The 15,455-nt window shown below is 39.7% G+C and overlaps 2 protein-coding genes across 2 annotated transcripts in view; both read right to left on the minus strand.

Moving 5' to 3' along the window:
• The window catches only part of LOC117663200 (uncharacterized), a 163,517-nt gene that overhangs the window by 138,770 nt on the left and 9,292 nt on the right, over window positions 1–15,455 (minus strand). The window lies entirely within an intron of this gene.
• The window catches only part of LOC117657051 (uncharacterized), a 72,582-nt gene that overhangs the window by 17,357 nt on the left and 39,770 nt on the right, over window positions 1–15,455 (minus strand). The window contains 1 exon segment of the mRNA XM_087885237.1: window positions 668–2,857. Within this exon segment, the coding sequence (XP_087741363.1) occupies window positions 668–2,227 (1,560 nt within the window). The 5' untranslated portion in view covers window positions 2,228–2,857.

Below are 15,455 nucleotides of genomic sequence, written 5' to 3' on the forward strand. Positions count from 1 at the left end.
AGCTTTTCTCAATGAAGGTCACTTTGCAAGGCACAACAGACTTTACATCTGAAATTTTACACTGCTTTTGTCACTGCCCCAAACTCCCCCGATATATTTGCTATTCATATGGTATCTTCCAGTTGCGTGCCTCATTCTTGACACAATCTGAAGAGACATGCTTGGTGCACTGAATTCCAGGAGCTCTTAGGAAAAAATGAACTTTTAAACTCCTTTACTTCTGTTCTCCTCTCGCTTTCTCCTTATATGTGGAGCCACAATCTCTAACTATAGTCTGAGTGCTCCTATCCCCAACAGATGCTGGCTGGAAAATTCTGAGGCTAAAAATCTCGGATCAAGCAAGGAAGAAAAAGGCTGGGATTCTGTATGTGGCATTTATATCATCTACCATGGTAAAAATGCAAAGAACACTCCCAAAATATTTTTACATAATTGCACAATTTCTGTAAAAAATAAATATCCAGCAACTTCTTCTGCTGATGGCCAGATAGCCATTATCAAACTAATAGGTTGCAATTTCTTCCTTTCTCCTTCCCACCTAATATCATTACATATATGCCTACAAAAAAAATCAGGCAAATACCATTACAAAAAGAATTTGTAGTAAAATTAAATAGTCAGTTTCTCAGCTGGACTTACAATGGGCCGTTAGAAATGAAATTCAAGCCTTCTCTACACTCATCACTTGAGGCTTCAGGTGAATTTTCTTGTGTGCAATAAGGCTGGAATGTTGCCTGAAGGACCGTCCACACTTGGGACACTTAAATGGTTTCTCCCCTATGTGTATAAGCATATGATTTAGAAGGTTAAACCTAGTACTGAGATCTTTCCCACAATCTGGACACTCATACGGTTTCTCTCCTGTGTGAGTCCTCTGGTGTTTAACCAGACTGGAAATCTGACTGAAACTTTTCCCACAATCAGGACACGCAAAGGGTTTCTCTCCTGTGTGAATCCTCTGGTGTGTCACCAGGCTGGAATTCTGACTGAAACTTCTCCCACAATCAGGACATTCAAAGGGTTTCTCTCCTGTGTGAGTCCTCTGGTGGTTCACCAGGCTAGAATTGTGACTGAAACTTTTACCACAATCAGGACATTTAAAGGGTTTCCCTGCTTTGTTAATCCTCTGGTGGCTTATAAGGTTGGAATTTTGACTGAAACATTTCCCACAATCAGAACATTTAAAGGGTTTCTCTCCTGTGTGAATCCTCTTGTGGCTAATGAGGTGCGAACTCTTACTGAAACTTTTCCCACAATTAGGACATTGAAAGGGTTTCTCTCCTGTATGAATCCTCTGGTGTATTACCAGGTAGTAATTTTGAGTAAAACTTTTCCCACAATCAAGACATTCAAAGGGTTTCTCTGCTGTGTGAGTCCTCTGGTGTTGAACAAGGGTGGAATTACGACTGAAACTTTTCCCACAGTGAAGACATTCAAAGGGTTTCTCTCCTGTGTGAGTCGTCTGGTGTTTCAGCAGGCTGGAACTGTTATTGAAACTTTTCTCACAATCAGGACATTCAAATGGTTTCTCACCTGTGTGAGTTCTCTGGTGTATCACCAGGCTGGAATTCTCACTGAAACTTTTCCCACAAACAGGACATTGAAACGGTTTCTCTCCTGTGTGAGTCCTCTTGTGTTTCACCAAGCTGGAATTGGTACTGAAACTTTTCTCACAATCAGGACACTCAAAGGGTTTCTTACCAGTGTGAGTTCTCTGGTGTATTATCAGGCTGGAATTACGACTGAAACTTTTCCCACAATCAGGACATTCAAATGGTTTCTCTCCTGTGTGAGTCCTCTGGTGTGTAACGAGATCAGAATTCCGACTGAAACTATTCCCACATTCAAGACATTTATAGAGTTTCTCGCCTGTGTGAATCATCTGGTGTTGAATCAGGCTGGAATTCTGACTGAAACTTTTACCACAGTCAGGACATTCAAAGGGTTTCTCACCTGTGTGAGTTCTCTGGTGTCTTATGAGCTTGGAATTGTGGGAGAAACTTTTCTCACAATCAGGACATTCAAAGGGTTTCTCACCTGTGTGAGTTCTCTGGTGTGCCATGAGCTGGGAATTCTGAGAGAAACTTTTACCACAGTCAGGACATTCCAAGGGTTTCTCACCTGTGTGAATTCTCTGGTGTCTAATGAGGTTGGAGTTTCTATTGAAACATTTCTCACAATCAGGACATTGAAACGGTTTCTCCTTGGTGTGAGTCCACATTGCCATGCTTGCTTAAGCATTTACTGCATTGGGAGCACTTGTAGAGCTTCTCTCCTGTGTGGGTCCTTCCAAGAACCACAATGGAGGTGTTCTGATCAGAGGTTTTGCCACATTTAGAGTATTATATGGCTTTTCTCCAGTCTGGATCCTCTCAGGCATAATTAGCTGTGATTTGCAAGTCGTATCTTTCCCACAAAAGGCACATCTATGGGGCTTTTCCACAACTAATATTCCCGAGGAGGTCCAAAATATGAATGATTCTTTGTTTAGCAGTCCTTTGATTCAAGACGTTTTCTTGCTCCCAGAGTGAGGCCTGCAACACTGTCTGCTCTACGTGGCTTTCCAATTGACCTTTTCCTCCCCAGTAACTTCCCGATATTTCCCTCTTTTGCTCAACGGAACAATAATCTCTCTTGACTTTTCATGTAACCTATGCTTGAATTTCACACTCTACTTTTCCCAGCTAGAAATCTTGATTTTCTCTCATTTCTCTATCACTTGCTGAGGAAGGTGAAGAATTGTAGGCTTTGAGAAGGAAATGGAAAATACTGTGATTTCTGGACTGATTTGCTTTGCTATTCAATGTTGCTTGTTATCCTCAGTTGTCCAGAGTGCTCTTATTGCCATCCTCTTTGTCTATAAGATTCAAATAAAATTGTATCTTTAATTGTGGATGAAATGGTTGCAGAAGATGAGAAAAAAAGAAAAACATTTACATTACAATGAAAAGGCAAGCGTGCTCCAATCCTCCAATAAACTCTTACATTAATCATGATTTATTTGACACATGGAAGAATACCCAGATCCAAGTTCGAATATCCATTCAATGATAAAATTCAATTCTTGACTGGATCAATCACAAATTCTTAGTAGTGCATGGGGTGTTTTAAATACAGTCCAGTGAAAAAGAAAGTTCACCCTCCTTCATTTCTATGGTTTTACTTATCAGGGTATCATAATATCATCGCAAAAGAAGAGAAGAGAATAACAGAATTGGAAGGGACCTTGAAGGTCTTCTAATCCAGCCTCTGCTCAAGCAGGAGATTCTATACCATTTTGGAAAAGTGGCTCTTATGACTCTTCTTAAAAGCTTCCAGTGATGGAGCACCACAGTGTCTGAAGGCAAGCTGTTCTGCTGGTTAATTGTTCTCACCATTAGGAAATTTATCACTGCTTCGATTGTATAAAGAGGTGAAGTAGCAACCAAGTACTGTTAATAAAGTGCCCTTGATCAATTGATCATCAGCAAGTATGACTACATCTATAAAAACCGAAGTTGTAGTAGTTTCCTGGTCTCCGGCATTGAGGTGTGTGTTAACACAATGCCAAAGAGTAAAGACATCAGCAATTATCTTAGAGAAGCAATTGTTGTTGCCTATCAATTTGCAAAGGTTTAAACGGCCATTTCCAAACAATTTAAAATCTACAGTGAGTAAGATTATTCACAAGTGGAAAACATTCCAGACAGTTGCCAATCTTCCCAGGAATAGATATCCAAGAAAATTCACCCCAAGGCCAGACCATGCATTGGCCAGGGAAATTGCTAAAAAAACAAAGAGTTATATCTCAGATTCTACAGGGTTCAGTTAGCATATTAAATGTGCAATTAGCATGACAGTGCAATTAGAAAAAGACTGAACAAGTATGGTATGTTTGGAAGGGTTGTGAAGAGAAACCCTCTTTTCTCTAAAAAGGTCATAGCAGTATGGCTGAGGTTTGCAATGTTGCATCTGAACAAATCACATGAATTCTGGAACACTGTCCTTTGCACAGACCAGACCAAAGTGGAGTTGGTTGGCCATAATGCAGTGACACGTTTGACGAAAACCAAACACAGCATATCAGCACAAGTAGCTCATACAAACCATCATGCACTGTGGTGGAGGAGTGATGATTTGGGCTTGTTTTGCAGCCACAGGACCTGGACACTTTGCACTCTTTGAATTGACCATGAACTCATCTATATACCAAAGTATTCTAGAGTCAAAAGTGAGGCCATCTGTCCAATAGACATAGGATTAAGCAACAGGACAATGGTCACAAAACACATCAGCTAATCTACAACAGAATGGCTGGAAAAGAAAAGAATCAAGGTGTTCCCATGGCAGTCAAAGTCCAGACCTCAACCCGATTGGCCGGACCCCAAGAGAGTCGTGCATAAATAAACACCCACAAACCTCAATGAACTGAAGCAATTTTGTAAAGAAGAGTGAGTCAAAATTCCTCCACATCACTGCAAGAGATTGAAAAAGTCATACAGGAAAGAATTACTTCTAGTTGTTGCTGCTAAAGGTGGTTCTACAAATGATTAAATCATACAATTTTTTACACATGACTTCTCCGTTTTGGCTTTCTTTTTATAAAATAAATGATGACCTGATGTAATATGTCATGTGTTGTTCATCTGTGGTTGTATTTACCAACTTTTAAGAATTTCTAAGGACCAATTGATTTTTACTATGTCCCGATATGTAAAATAGAAGTCAAGGAGAATGTACTTTCTTTTTCACATGACTGTTTATCTGGAAGTCTTGGGGAGAGATTATACATTTGCAGATATATATACATTCAGAGGGAAATAAAAATACACACACCTACAATATGAAGATAATCCATGTCTTTCAAGTCTGAAAAACATTTCAAACCTTCTGAGCTATTGTTAATCAGGAATTGGATGAATTGGATCATTGCTCACATGTGGAGATGGCAGGGCTGAAGTTCAGACCTCAACAGGCTTCTGAGGCCATGGAAACTTTTTTTATAATTTTTATAATTTCTATATTTTACCTGTTGTGTGCCAGCTGCCTTTTACTGTATGTAATGAAGTGAAAGCAAAAAAATTATAAATATCTGCCTTGCGCTAAGTTCTGGGTTCCTTCCTTCTTATGAGGGACCCATCTTTATTCACACAATAAATGCATTGGCTTATCAACACACACACTTGGACTCTCTTTTATTTTATCGAGCCACACATGTCAATCTGCATGGCACTAGCTTTACAGATGTGGGTTTTAACTGATGAAATGATGCCTAAAGCCTCTGCAAGATTTGAATCACCAGTTATGCCCGTGGAAGCCATGAACTCCAAGTAAGGGCAGAAAATACTTTCCACAACCCCTTTGGTGACATCCTGAAGTAGTCCTCACTTACTGACTGCAATTGGGACTAGCATCTGTGTCACTAAGTGGCCCGATCATCAATCATGATTTCAAATGATGGTGCCAACATACATCTCTTCCTCTGCAGTTCTTAAACAAATCACTGTGGGTTGTTAAAAGGTAATTTCACATGACCATGACTTGCAACTTCCTGCTGGTATCCCCACTGAGTTTGCTTGTCAGAAGCCAGCTGAGAAGGTCACATATCGGGATGATGAGAGTGGGATTCTGAAACCATGACATAAAAGTACACCAATTGCCAGAATCCGAATTGGTGCAACTCCTTTTCCTGCACCTTCATAACTACGTCTGCTTCTACAATGCCATTGTAACTTGAAAGGCTCAGTGAACCAATGGTAAGTGAGGACTACCTATGCTTGTCCTTGATCAGGTTGTAGATCCCCCCTCACCCCCATTCCACCCCTCCTTCCTTATATGTGCTTGATCTTCGGTATTAATTTTGTGAGAAGCCGCCCTCCTCCCCAGGAAGAATGAAATATTTTGGGGAATATTAAAAGAGGCAGAATATTATATTTCCCCAAAGGAAAAATGGAGAAAAAAATCTTAACAAAGCAGAAAGAAGCCCTAACAGTCTTTAGACATGGATATTTGGTTCCCATTAAGAAAGACTGGGCCAATTTATTCACAAACAAAACACCTTCAGATCTAGTTGATGGGATTAAAAAGGACAGGACAGGACTTTTAGGACATAACAGGATTAACCCAGGACCATCAGAATAGCAAAAGACTATGAAATGCCCTGGAGCATTTCAAACACAAACCCCCAAATAATGTATAAAAGTCCACCCATCCCAACCCCATTTTGTCAGCTGTCCAAGAACAACATGATGCTGTTGGTTCTGCTCATCAGTAAACAGAATCCTTTCGGCTTCCGGTGGCTCCGCGATCGCCGAACGGACGCGCCTTCAGGAGCTCCAGCCCCGTGATTTCATTAGCCGCTAGAACAGCGAAAACCGGCTGTTCAGCGGCTTGAAAATCTCCCCCTGGGAAAAAGGGGGAGAGAAGAGCCGAAGGGTCTGGGTAGAGCTCCCCCAGACCCCCAGGTTTGTCTTTTTAAGCCTGGGGGTTGCAGGGTGAGCTCCCTGTAAGCCCTTCGTTGCTCCGAATCCGGGGCGAGTCTGCTTCATGCAGACGGAGGCATCGTGTCCACACCAGCAACACAATTTTAAGGATCATAAAGAATTTGGACTTTGGGTGCTGGCAGAGCAAATCAGGAGAACAAAAAAAAAAAACAAAAAAAACACAAGTAGCACTTTAACTCCGTTTAAAAATGCAGAAAATGGCACCTGAGGGCGTGAAAGCAAAAGCTATTAGTGAAAGTGCTTGTTAACGCTTGTTAACGTCTGTAACATTGATACAGCTACTGGATTACACCCTAAGAAAAAGATTTAAAGTGGAAGCGGCATGGAAAAGAATTTGGTATTGACCTCAATTAATTTACATCTTTACACTGTGTGGAAAATAGTTGGATTTGTCGACCTGATAGCTGGATAAATATAAAGTGAAGACTGAAACATGGCTGACATCAGGGCTGGAGGATCACTGTTTGGTGAATCAGCAAATTCTCAAGTTGTGACTGTAAAGGTTTTTCAAGAACTTTTAGACTCTTAACTCTGTTCTTTTGGAATCAATTGAAAGAACTTTTCAAAATACAGCTTGGAGAATTATAATTATTTTTTATTTTATTTTTATTTTATTTTATTTCTATACCGCCCTTCTCCTGCGGGACTCAGGGCGATGTACAGCCGAGATAAAACATAGCATATAAAATTTAAAAACAGTTTAAAAAACAATTAAATAATTTTGGCCCAAAATTTAAAACAACCCAATTAAAACCAAATTCAATTAAAACTGAGAGGATGGGATCAAGCCAGCCCGGCTAGATGGAATAAGTGTGTTTTCAGGGCCCGACGAAAAGTCTGGAGGTCTGATATCATGCATATCTCAGGGGGTAGGTCATTCCAGAGGGCAGGTGCTGCCACAGAGAAGGCTCTCCCCCTGGGGGTCGCCAGCCGGCACTGTCTGGCCGACAGCACCCTGAGGAGGCCCTCTCTGTGCGAGCGAACCGGTCAGTGGGAGGCTATTGGTGGCAGAAGGCGGTCTCGCAGATACCCCGGCCCTAAGCCATAATGATTTGTTGGCTGGAAAACAGGAGGAAATTAATCAGAGGATTTTGATTCTGGAGGACAAAGAGGCTGTCAGGATTGAAATGGAGGTGGGCACAGTTGAAACACAGGTCTTGGCAGATGCTCCCACTCAATTAATAGAAAAGCAACAAGTAGACTCTTTATTGCAAGCTGATAAACTTTATGGTAACAATTCTTGGCTTTATAGACAAAGGAATGAACTGATTGATTATACAAGCAAGAAGAGTCGAAATGGGGGTTTTAAACCAGAGAAAATGATTTCAAGAAGAGAGCGAGCTTTCAAGATACATCAACCTCAAATCAAAATTCAAAAATTTTCGAAAATAAAATTAGGGGGCGGAGCAATGTTTAAAGAATTATTGAAGAAGAAGGACTGGAAAAAATATAGAAAGAAGGGAAGAATAGAAGATTAATTCTTTTTGGGGGGAGGATTTTAGTAATAAATTGAAAATCTTAATTAAATTGGTATTTTTAAAGGTTATTCTAAGACAATGATATAAAGGAAGTGTTTTCTTACAATTAGTTTTGGATATAAAAATGACTGCTTCTTAAAAGTTATGGAGGTATTAAAATGGTTAATTGAAAACTTGAAGGATATCTTTCTGCAGGTTTTGAAATTTATATTTTGTGAAATGAATTAAGAATGTTTTATTGATGTATTAAGAGATTTTTAAAATGTTTAACGTAAGATTATAGTATTTTAAAAGGTATACGAGAGGAAAATGTTCAATTTTATGAAGGATTAGAGAGGGTAAAAGTTAAATTTAGAATCTTATTAGGGAGTAATGCTGAAAAAGAATGGTATTTGAGGTGTGGAAATGAAACTTATCCATCATTTTTAATGTTTGTAATATTGTTAAATTATTGGATTACTCATCAAGAAAAAGGTCTTTATATTTAGGAAGAATGAATTTAATTCAATTAATTTTGAGAATTTATAAAAGGGAGGTTGATGAATTTGAGTAAGGGGAGTTAAAGAGTGTGTGGGAGTTTTGAATTTTGTAGTTAGTATATTTTAGCTTATGCTTGTTAAATGTTATACCGTTTTCGCTCTGGGAAATCGGGGTGGGGGTGGGGAGGGGGGGACAAAGGTTGGGTTGGGATAAAAGTGTTGAATAGATGCTTTAATAGAAAAGTAAATGTGGGGGAAATGTAATAATAAATGAAATGATAATATTAAGATATGATAATTATTGGAGGAGTAAGATGGAAAAAAGATGTATTCAGATGATATATTGACTGATTGATTATATGTTTGTTTGTTTATAAAATAAAAAACTTTTTAATTAAAAAAAAGTAAACAGAATCCTTTCCAATCAACCACCATTTTATTTCCAGCTCTTTTCTCCTGGCTTGGAACTGGACCGGACTTTTCTTCCTACAATTTATTTAGGTTTTCATGTGTATATATATTTTTCTTATGACTCTAAGCTGCCCACAGTGGTGTCATGGTAAGGTTGGTGGACAATAAGTTTTATAAATAAATACACTGAACAATCAACATTCAATAGCTATTGTTAAAAAAGTGCTGGGTTAAGCACATTTGAACCTGGTGAATACACGGATGGGGGCACTAATAGGAAAACACGGTGCTTCTTAGCTAGAAATGGAAGCAAAACAACCCAGAAACGACTAGAGACACATAAGATCTTGTTGCCCAGAAAACATCAGGTCCATAAGAGAAGAATTGAGTTGGGGGACCTTGGAGGTCTTCTAGTCCATCCCCTGTTCAGGCAGGAGACCCTATTCCATCCAGAACAAATGGCTGCCCAATCTCCCCTCAAAACCCTCCAGTGACGGAGCAGCCACAACCTCTGGAGGGAAGCCATTCCCAAAGAACCAACCTCCACTTGAAAGAGGCTTTTTCAAGCTTCCCACCAGCAGAAATTGCAGCCACCAGTTTCCCAGCCTGCAGCACCAGTGGGCTTCCATTTGGGGAGGGAAGGAACCTGCAGCAGCAGCAGCTGAGAGGCTTCAGCCCAGTTGCTTTTCTGCATCCAGGCCGTGGAGGAAACCGAACAGCCCGACTTGCTCCCGGACTCTCCTCCCACCTGCAGCCCTCAACTCACCTGCCAGCTGCTGCTTCGACCCCGGGAAGAGCACAAAAGCCGCTCTGCACTCCACTTTCCTCCCATCAGTCATCCGGAAGAGGAAGTTCCTCTGCGCTTCTCCTCCCATCCCCTCCTTTCTAGCAATGAAGTACTCGATGGTTTAAAAACTCCTTTTTCAAGCTCAAGCAAGGATTGCTCTGAAGTGTGGATGGCTTTCTAGGCACAGACGTTGCCTGACCGCCATCTAGCGACAGGACGTGGAAAAACACGCTTTGTCCAATCTCCACCAAAGCGTTTGGAAGAGGTTTTCACTGATTACGTGGCAGCAGGTCCTTTTCGACTCCTAGCAATCCCACCTTTGCAACTGAATCAAGTGAAATAGTGAAACGTGACGCTTTGGTGCCTGTGGGTCAGTCTTGATGCCTGGCCTTGCAGTTTCCTTGGCAAGGGTTTTTGGGAGGGGGTTCCCCCCCTTTCCTGCTTCCAAGGGCTGAGAGGACTGGCCAAAGTTGAGCAGATGGTTTTGCCCTTTAGGTGGGACTGGAACTGAGCGTTTCTCTGTCTCCAACCTGATGCCTTCACCACTACACCAAACTGGATCTTCTCCCTCACTACAAAACATACCCACTGATCTGTTCCTGCTGCGCCCACAAGCCAATTCAAGGATGCAGCTTTCAAGATGAATCAATCAGAATAGATCTGGAAGGGATCTTGGTGGTCTTCTAGTCCAACCTCCTTGTCGTGGAGGTTAAATCAATGTACCATAAAACCTTATCTCTATAACAATCTACTATAACATCTGAGACTTACTAGCAGTTCAAAATAAACTGTTTTTATTTACATAATAATAAAAACAATATCTATTCAAATACTAAGTATGTCATTCCTTTTCTTAAATATCCTGTCAGATATATATATATGTAATCACTCTATATGATTATAGTTCTGGCTATTCTTCCTCAGAAGAAGGAGTCTTTTAATACATCAGATCTACCTCTGATCCCTAATCAGAAATCTCCTAACTGCCAACTTACTGATGACAAACTGCCTTTCAACTGCATACTGACTGCAGAACTGCCCTTTAGAACTGCCCTCTACCTGACATTTAGAACTGCAGAGCTGCCCTCTAACTGACAACTGACTGACTACTAACTGACAATAGTTTTCTGTCAGGAATCTCCTTTTATACTGTCACAGTGACAGTTAGGGGAGGGAATATAAAAGCCAGGGAGTTTCAAACCCATTAGCCGCTTTCTGATTGGCTTATTTACTTGTCCATTCCAAACGCCATTAATAGGCACAGCAAATGAGAAATAACTTTTCTCTAACACGCCTGGATCCAGAGACCTTATTTCAGACAAATGACTATCCAGGCTATTTTTAAAAGCTTCCAGTGATGACCCATCCACAACTTCTGAAGGCAAGCTGTCCCACTGGTTAATTCTTCTCCCTGTTAGGAAATTTCTCCTTAATTCTAAGTTGCTTCTCTCCTTGGTTAATTTCATCCAATATTTCTTGTCCCACCTTCTGGTGCAGAATTTACACATAATTGCAAACCAGTGCCACCCCCAAATAACTGTGATGGCCACCACTTTGAGGAACACTTGTAACTCTACGTTTTCAGCACCAGTGTCATTTTGAAGGCTGAGTAGTAAGCGGTAAGCGAGGACTGTCCTTCTGACTGTCTTTCTGCAAAGGGATCACATGCAATGCAACCTAGTAAAAAACATTGTAACCTGTCTTTTTGAATGGTGTAGGTGAAATGTGGGTTAGGAGCAGGGAAATAACGCTTTGTGTTCTCCACTCAGTCATGGAACATCCACAGTGATTATCCACAGAGACCACTGAGTTACATTCACTACTAATCTCTGAGATGCTCCTGCACCTCAATAGTTGTATAGAAAGCTTAAAGTCTTGTTGTAAGGAAACATAGAGAACAAGCTGAATTGGGCCTGTGTGGACACAGGAGGAAGAATCAGACAGGAATTTCTGGACCAGTGAGTCAAAGTGTTTACATTCCCTGACCATATCTCACAGAGCGCATAGTTGCCATACTGATTTTCTAGGCAGGGATAAATAAGGTTTCCCAAATGGGGTTATCAAAAATATTCCAACATCACGCTGTACTCTATAGGGTGCTTGCCTGTTTCTATATCTTTGTAATGTAATGGGCTAACAGTATATAAACTGCGGTTCTGCTTTAGGTCAGGGCTGCTCAGAAAGCTGCCAATGCTTTGGTGGAATCCATTTTGCAGAGTGTGTCAAGCGTCAGGTGCTTACCAGAGCTGAAAAAGACTTTTTCACGAAAATACTAGAAGTCTCCATTGGACAATGTGACCTGGCCTAATAGGGGGGAGGGAAAACTTGAACTTTAACTATGTGGGTTTGCGCAGGAAACAGTCAGATCTGCCTTTGCCCTCATCTTTGCCGATATGATGTACTCATTAAAGTTTTGTATTAAGAGATTGTATCGTCTCAGCCGTGCTTGCTTTGGTTGGGTTCGACACAGTGTTTGTTGGCATGCTTAATATATGCTAGTCATTTGGTTGCTTCAGATCAGGCAGGTTTGGCCACAATATTCTCTTCCTTTGTGCTTCTCCCTTTTCTCTCTCTTCCTCCTTATTGACTGCTAGGGAGTAGTCATGTTGCTATCACTGAGATGTTTACGATGTCTGCAGGTGTGTGTGTGTGTGTGTGTGTGAGTGAGTGAGAGAGAGAGAGAGAGAGAGACAGAGAGAGAGAGGAGAAACACTCTGGAGAAGGAAATGACAGTTGTCAAGAAACGTGCAATCATTAATCCTTTAAATCATTAGGCATTGAGTGCCACCCCAAAGAGACCTTGGTTTTTTGTGTTTTTTTTAATTTTGATTTATATGCCACCCTTCTCCGGAGACTCAGGGCGGCTTACAATGCGTTAAGGAATAGCCTTCATACTTTTGTATATTCATACAAAGTCAGCTTATTGCCCCCACAAACTGGGTTAACTTGTTCTGCAGCATACTTGATGTCCTTCTAACTTGCTTGTTTTTCTGGGAGACTTCCACCATCAAGAGTGTTTCCTCAGAGAGGTCACAGACCTGCCACAGGGAATATGCAGCCGCAGGAGGAGGAAGTGGACTTTGGACTCTGCTCCAAGGAGCTTGGTGGGTCCCTACAAACTACAGTGTATGTGCGGGTGTGCTCCTGTTGTACATCTGCTCTGGGATATGAGATCCCTGGGCAGCAACAAGTTAAACACATGGCCTGTTGGTCCCGTCTCATTCTCTGGGTTCCCACCTGGCCCAAGGAGCCCTTAAGTGGGACTCTACCATAAGGGTCTGGTTACTGCTTGCCACCTGTGCATTGAAAAAATCTCCCTCCTCCTCTGCACACATAAGTAACATGGAAGGGAAATGTTGGACTGGATTTCTCTGAGGAATGGACTTCAGGCCAGGATCAGTTTCCAAGGAAGTTTTTATTCTGGTTAACTGAGCAGAGATAATTTCCATATAAGAATGTGAGATGACAATTTCTCAACAGAGAAAAGGGTGAAAAGTGCAATTATATGGTTTTTCTTTTTTCAATTCCCTTCCTGCTTCTCTATCATTTGTTTTTGTTTGCCTTGTACATTAGTTTAAAATTTTGAATTAAAAAAAGAACTCTTCTGGTTTGGTGTCGCAGCGAGACAGTCGGGGAAATAGCGGGCTCTGATGAGTCCTGCGAAAACCCCAACTACCGAACCGCCACCGCCGGTGGGTCTTCGGACCAGAACCGTCCTGCAGGGACGGGGAAGAAAGAGAGGCGCCTCGGATGAATAAGAGGAACGGGCAAGTTCCTCGGACGTCAGTGGGAACTTTCTGTGAGTCGGCAGCGGGGGGCAGCAGCCATGGCGGCTGCCACGAAGCTCGGACAACTGGACTAAGAAATGTGCTGGAGGAGAGTGGAAAAGAATGGACCTCTTTGAAGCTGGTTGAGTGACAACCAACCCAGGCATGTAACAACGCTTGGAGCAATATTTTTAACTATAAGACCCCTAACCAAAAATAGTGGCTGAACAACAAAGGGGCAATGACAATTCTGAAATGAAACTTTAAAGAGACAAAGACCCACCCGGAAATTGACTTTGGAATAGAATCAACTGAAAAAAAACAAATATTGAGATTTGACTAAAAGACTGGCTAAAGTTTTAAATTTGAATTGGACTTTAAAAAAGAAGATGATTTGATATTTTTAAAATTAAAAAGTAAAGAGGAAAAGACTTGATAGAAAATCAATTGATGAATAGATCCAAGTGAAAAAAATTAAATATTGGGACAAGGTTCAAAAACTGGACAAAGTTTTAAATTGGAACTTTAAGGGGGGAAAAACCAGATTTAATACTTTTAAAACACAGAAAAAGAAGAGAATCAAATAGGATTTATATAATTGTAACAAAATGGATACTTGCATGACTAATGGAAATTGTGGATTGAAGAGAGACACCTTCTGGTTTAAAAAGGAACATTGTAACTTGCTTCTTGTTTTGGAATATTGTGAATGCTACAGATAATAGCCGTGGGATCTTGGTGGTGGAGGTGTTCTTTCTTTGTCTGTAGACGGCTCGACTTTGGTGAAAAGAAAGGGAAAATATATAAATTACATGAATATAATTGGTACTAATTGGCGCAGGAATGAAAGAAGTCAACAGGCGTAGGAACGAAAGAAGAAATAACTGATATATGTTGCTTGGAATAGAAGTAAGAAAAAGAACTAAAATGATCTACGGAGAATGTAAATTGGGGACATTGAAATTCAAAAGAAATATATGCTAACAGATAAGGAAATAAGATATACACGGCTGGAAAAAAAAGAAGATAAACGTGATTAGAAATGGAAAGCAACGTATAGATGGATAGCAATAATAAAAAGGAGGTCTTTATAGATGAATAAGCATTGAATATGAATATGTGAGAATATGTTATAGAGATATAAAACTGAAGTAAGAAAGGAAGATAGAATATAAAAGAAATAGATGTTAAAAGAAATTTATTAACTCATAAATGGATGTATTTAATGTAAGAACTAAATATCATTGTTAAATTGTTATAAAGATAATGATAATATGAAAAATAAGATGATTATACTGAGTGTAACAGTAATATTAAAGATATTAATGCTGAGATTAACAGATAAAAGAAGATGACTAAAATGAAGATGATATGCTGGGACAAATAGTTAAAATAAAAATGACTATATTGGAATTAATAATAATAATGAAATGATTATGTTGGGAGTAACAGTAAAATAAGATCTAGGCTGAGATAAATAGAAAAATGAAGATTATAAATATTAACAGTTAAAATATTGTGTAAATATTCTTAGTAATTGTAAGGATTTATATTTTTAAGATATCTTCATTTAAGCTAAAAGAGAAAAGAAAATTGAAATGATATTGGGTAGGATTTTAAGATTTAAGTAACCAGTTTTAGGATAATGGAATTGTTGGATAGAATTTAGGGTAATGATGATGTAAAATATTAAGTTGTGTTATCTGAAAATTAAGATTGAGATGAAACAATAGAAAGGTAATTGTTTTGAGTAAATCATTATAAGTTAGGCATTTCTCTTTGTTTATTTTTATTGTTATAAGATAGTAATTAGTGGAGATTTGGATAAAGCTTTTGTTAAAGAGAAGTTAGTAATTGTAATTTTGACCGGATCAATGGCTCGTTCTGAAAAGATGTATTTTTTGTTTATGTTTCAAAAAAAATAAACTTTTTTCAAAAAAAAAAAATTGAATTAAAAAAAGGAATGTGTATGAAAGAGTGGTGTGACCTTGATAGAGTTTTGTATGCACATCTGTATTACCAACATTTTTTCCAACTGTTTGAAATGCCTT

The sequence above is a fragment of the Pantherophis guttatus genome, chromosome 2 (assembly GCF_059756535.1).
Source record: "Pantherophis guttatus breed Tessera chromosome 2, ASM5975653v1, whole genome shotgun sequence".
Taxonomy (NCBI): Eukaryota; Metazoa; Chordata; class Lepidosauria; order Squamata; family Colubridae; genus Pantherophis; species Pantherophis guttatus.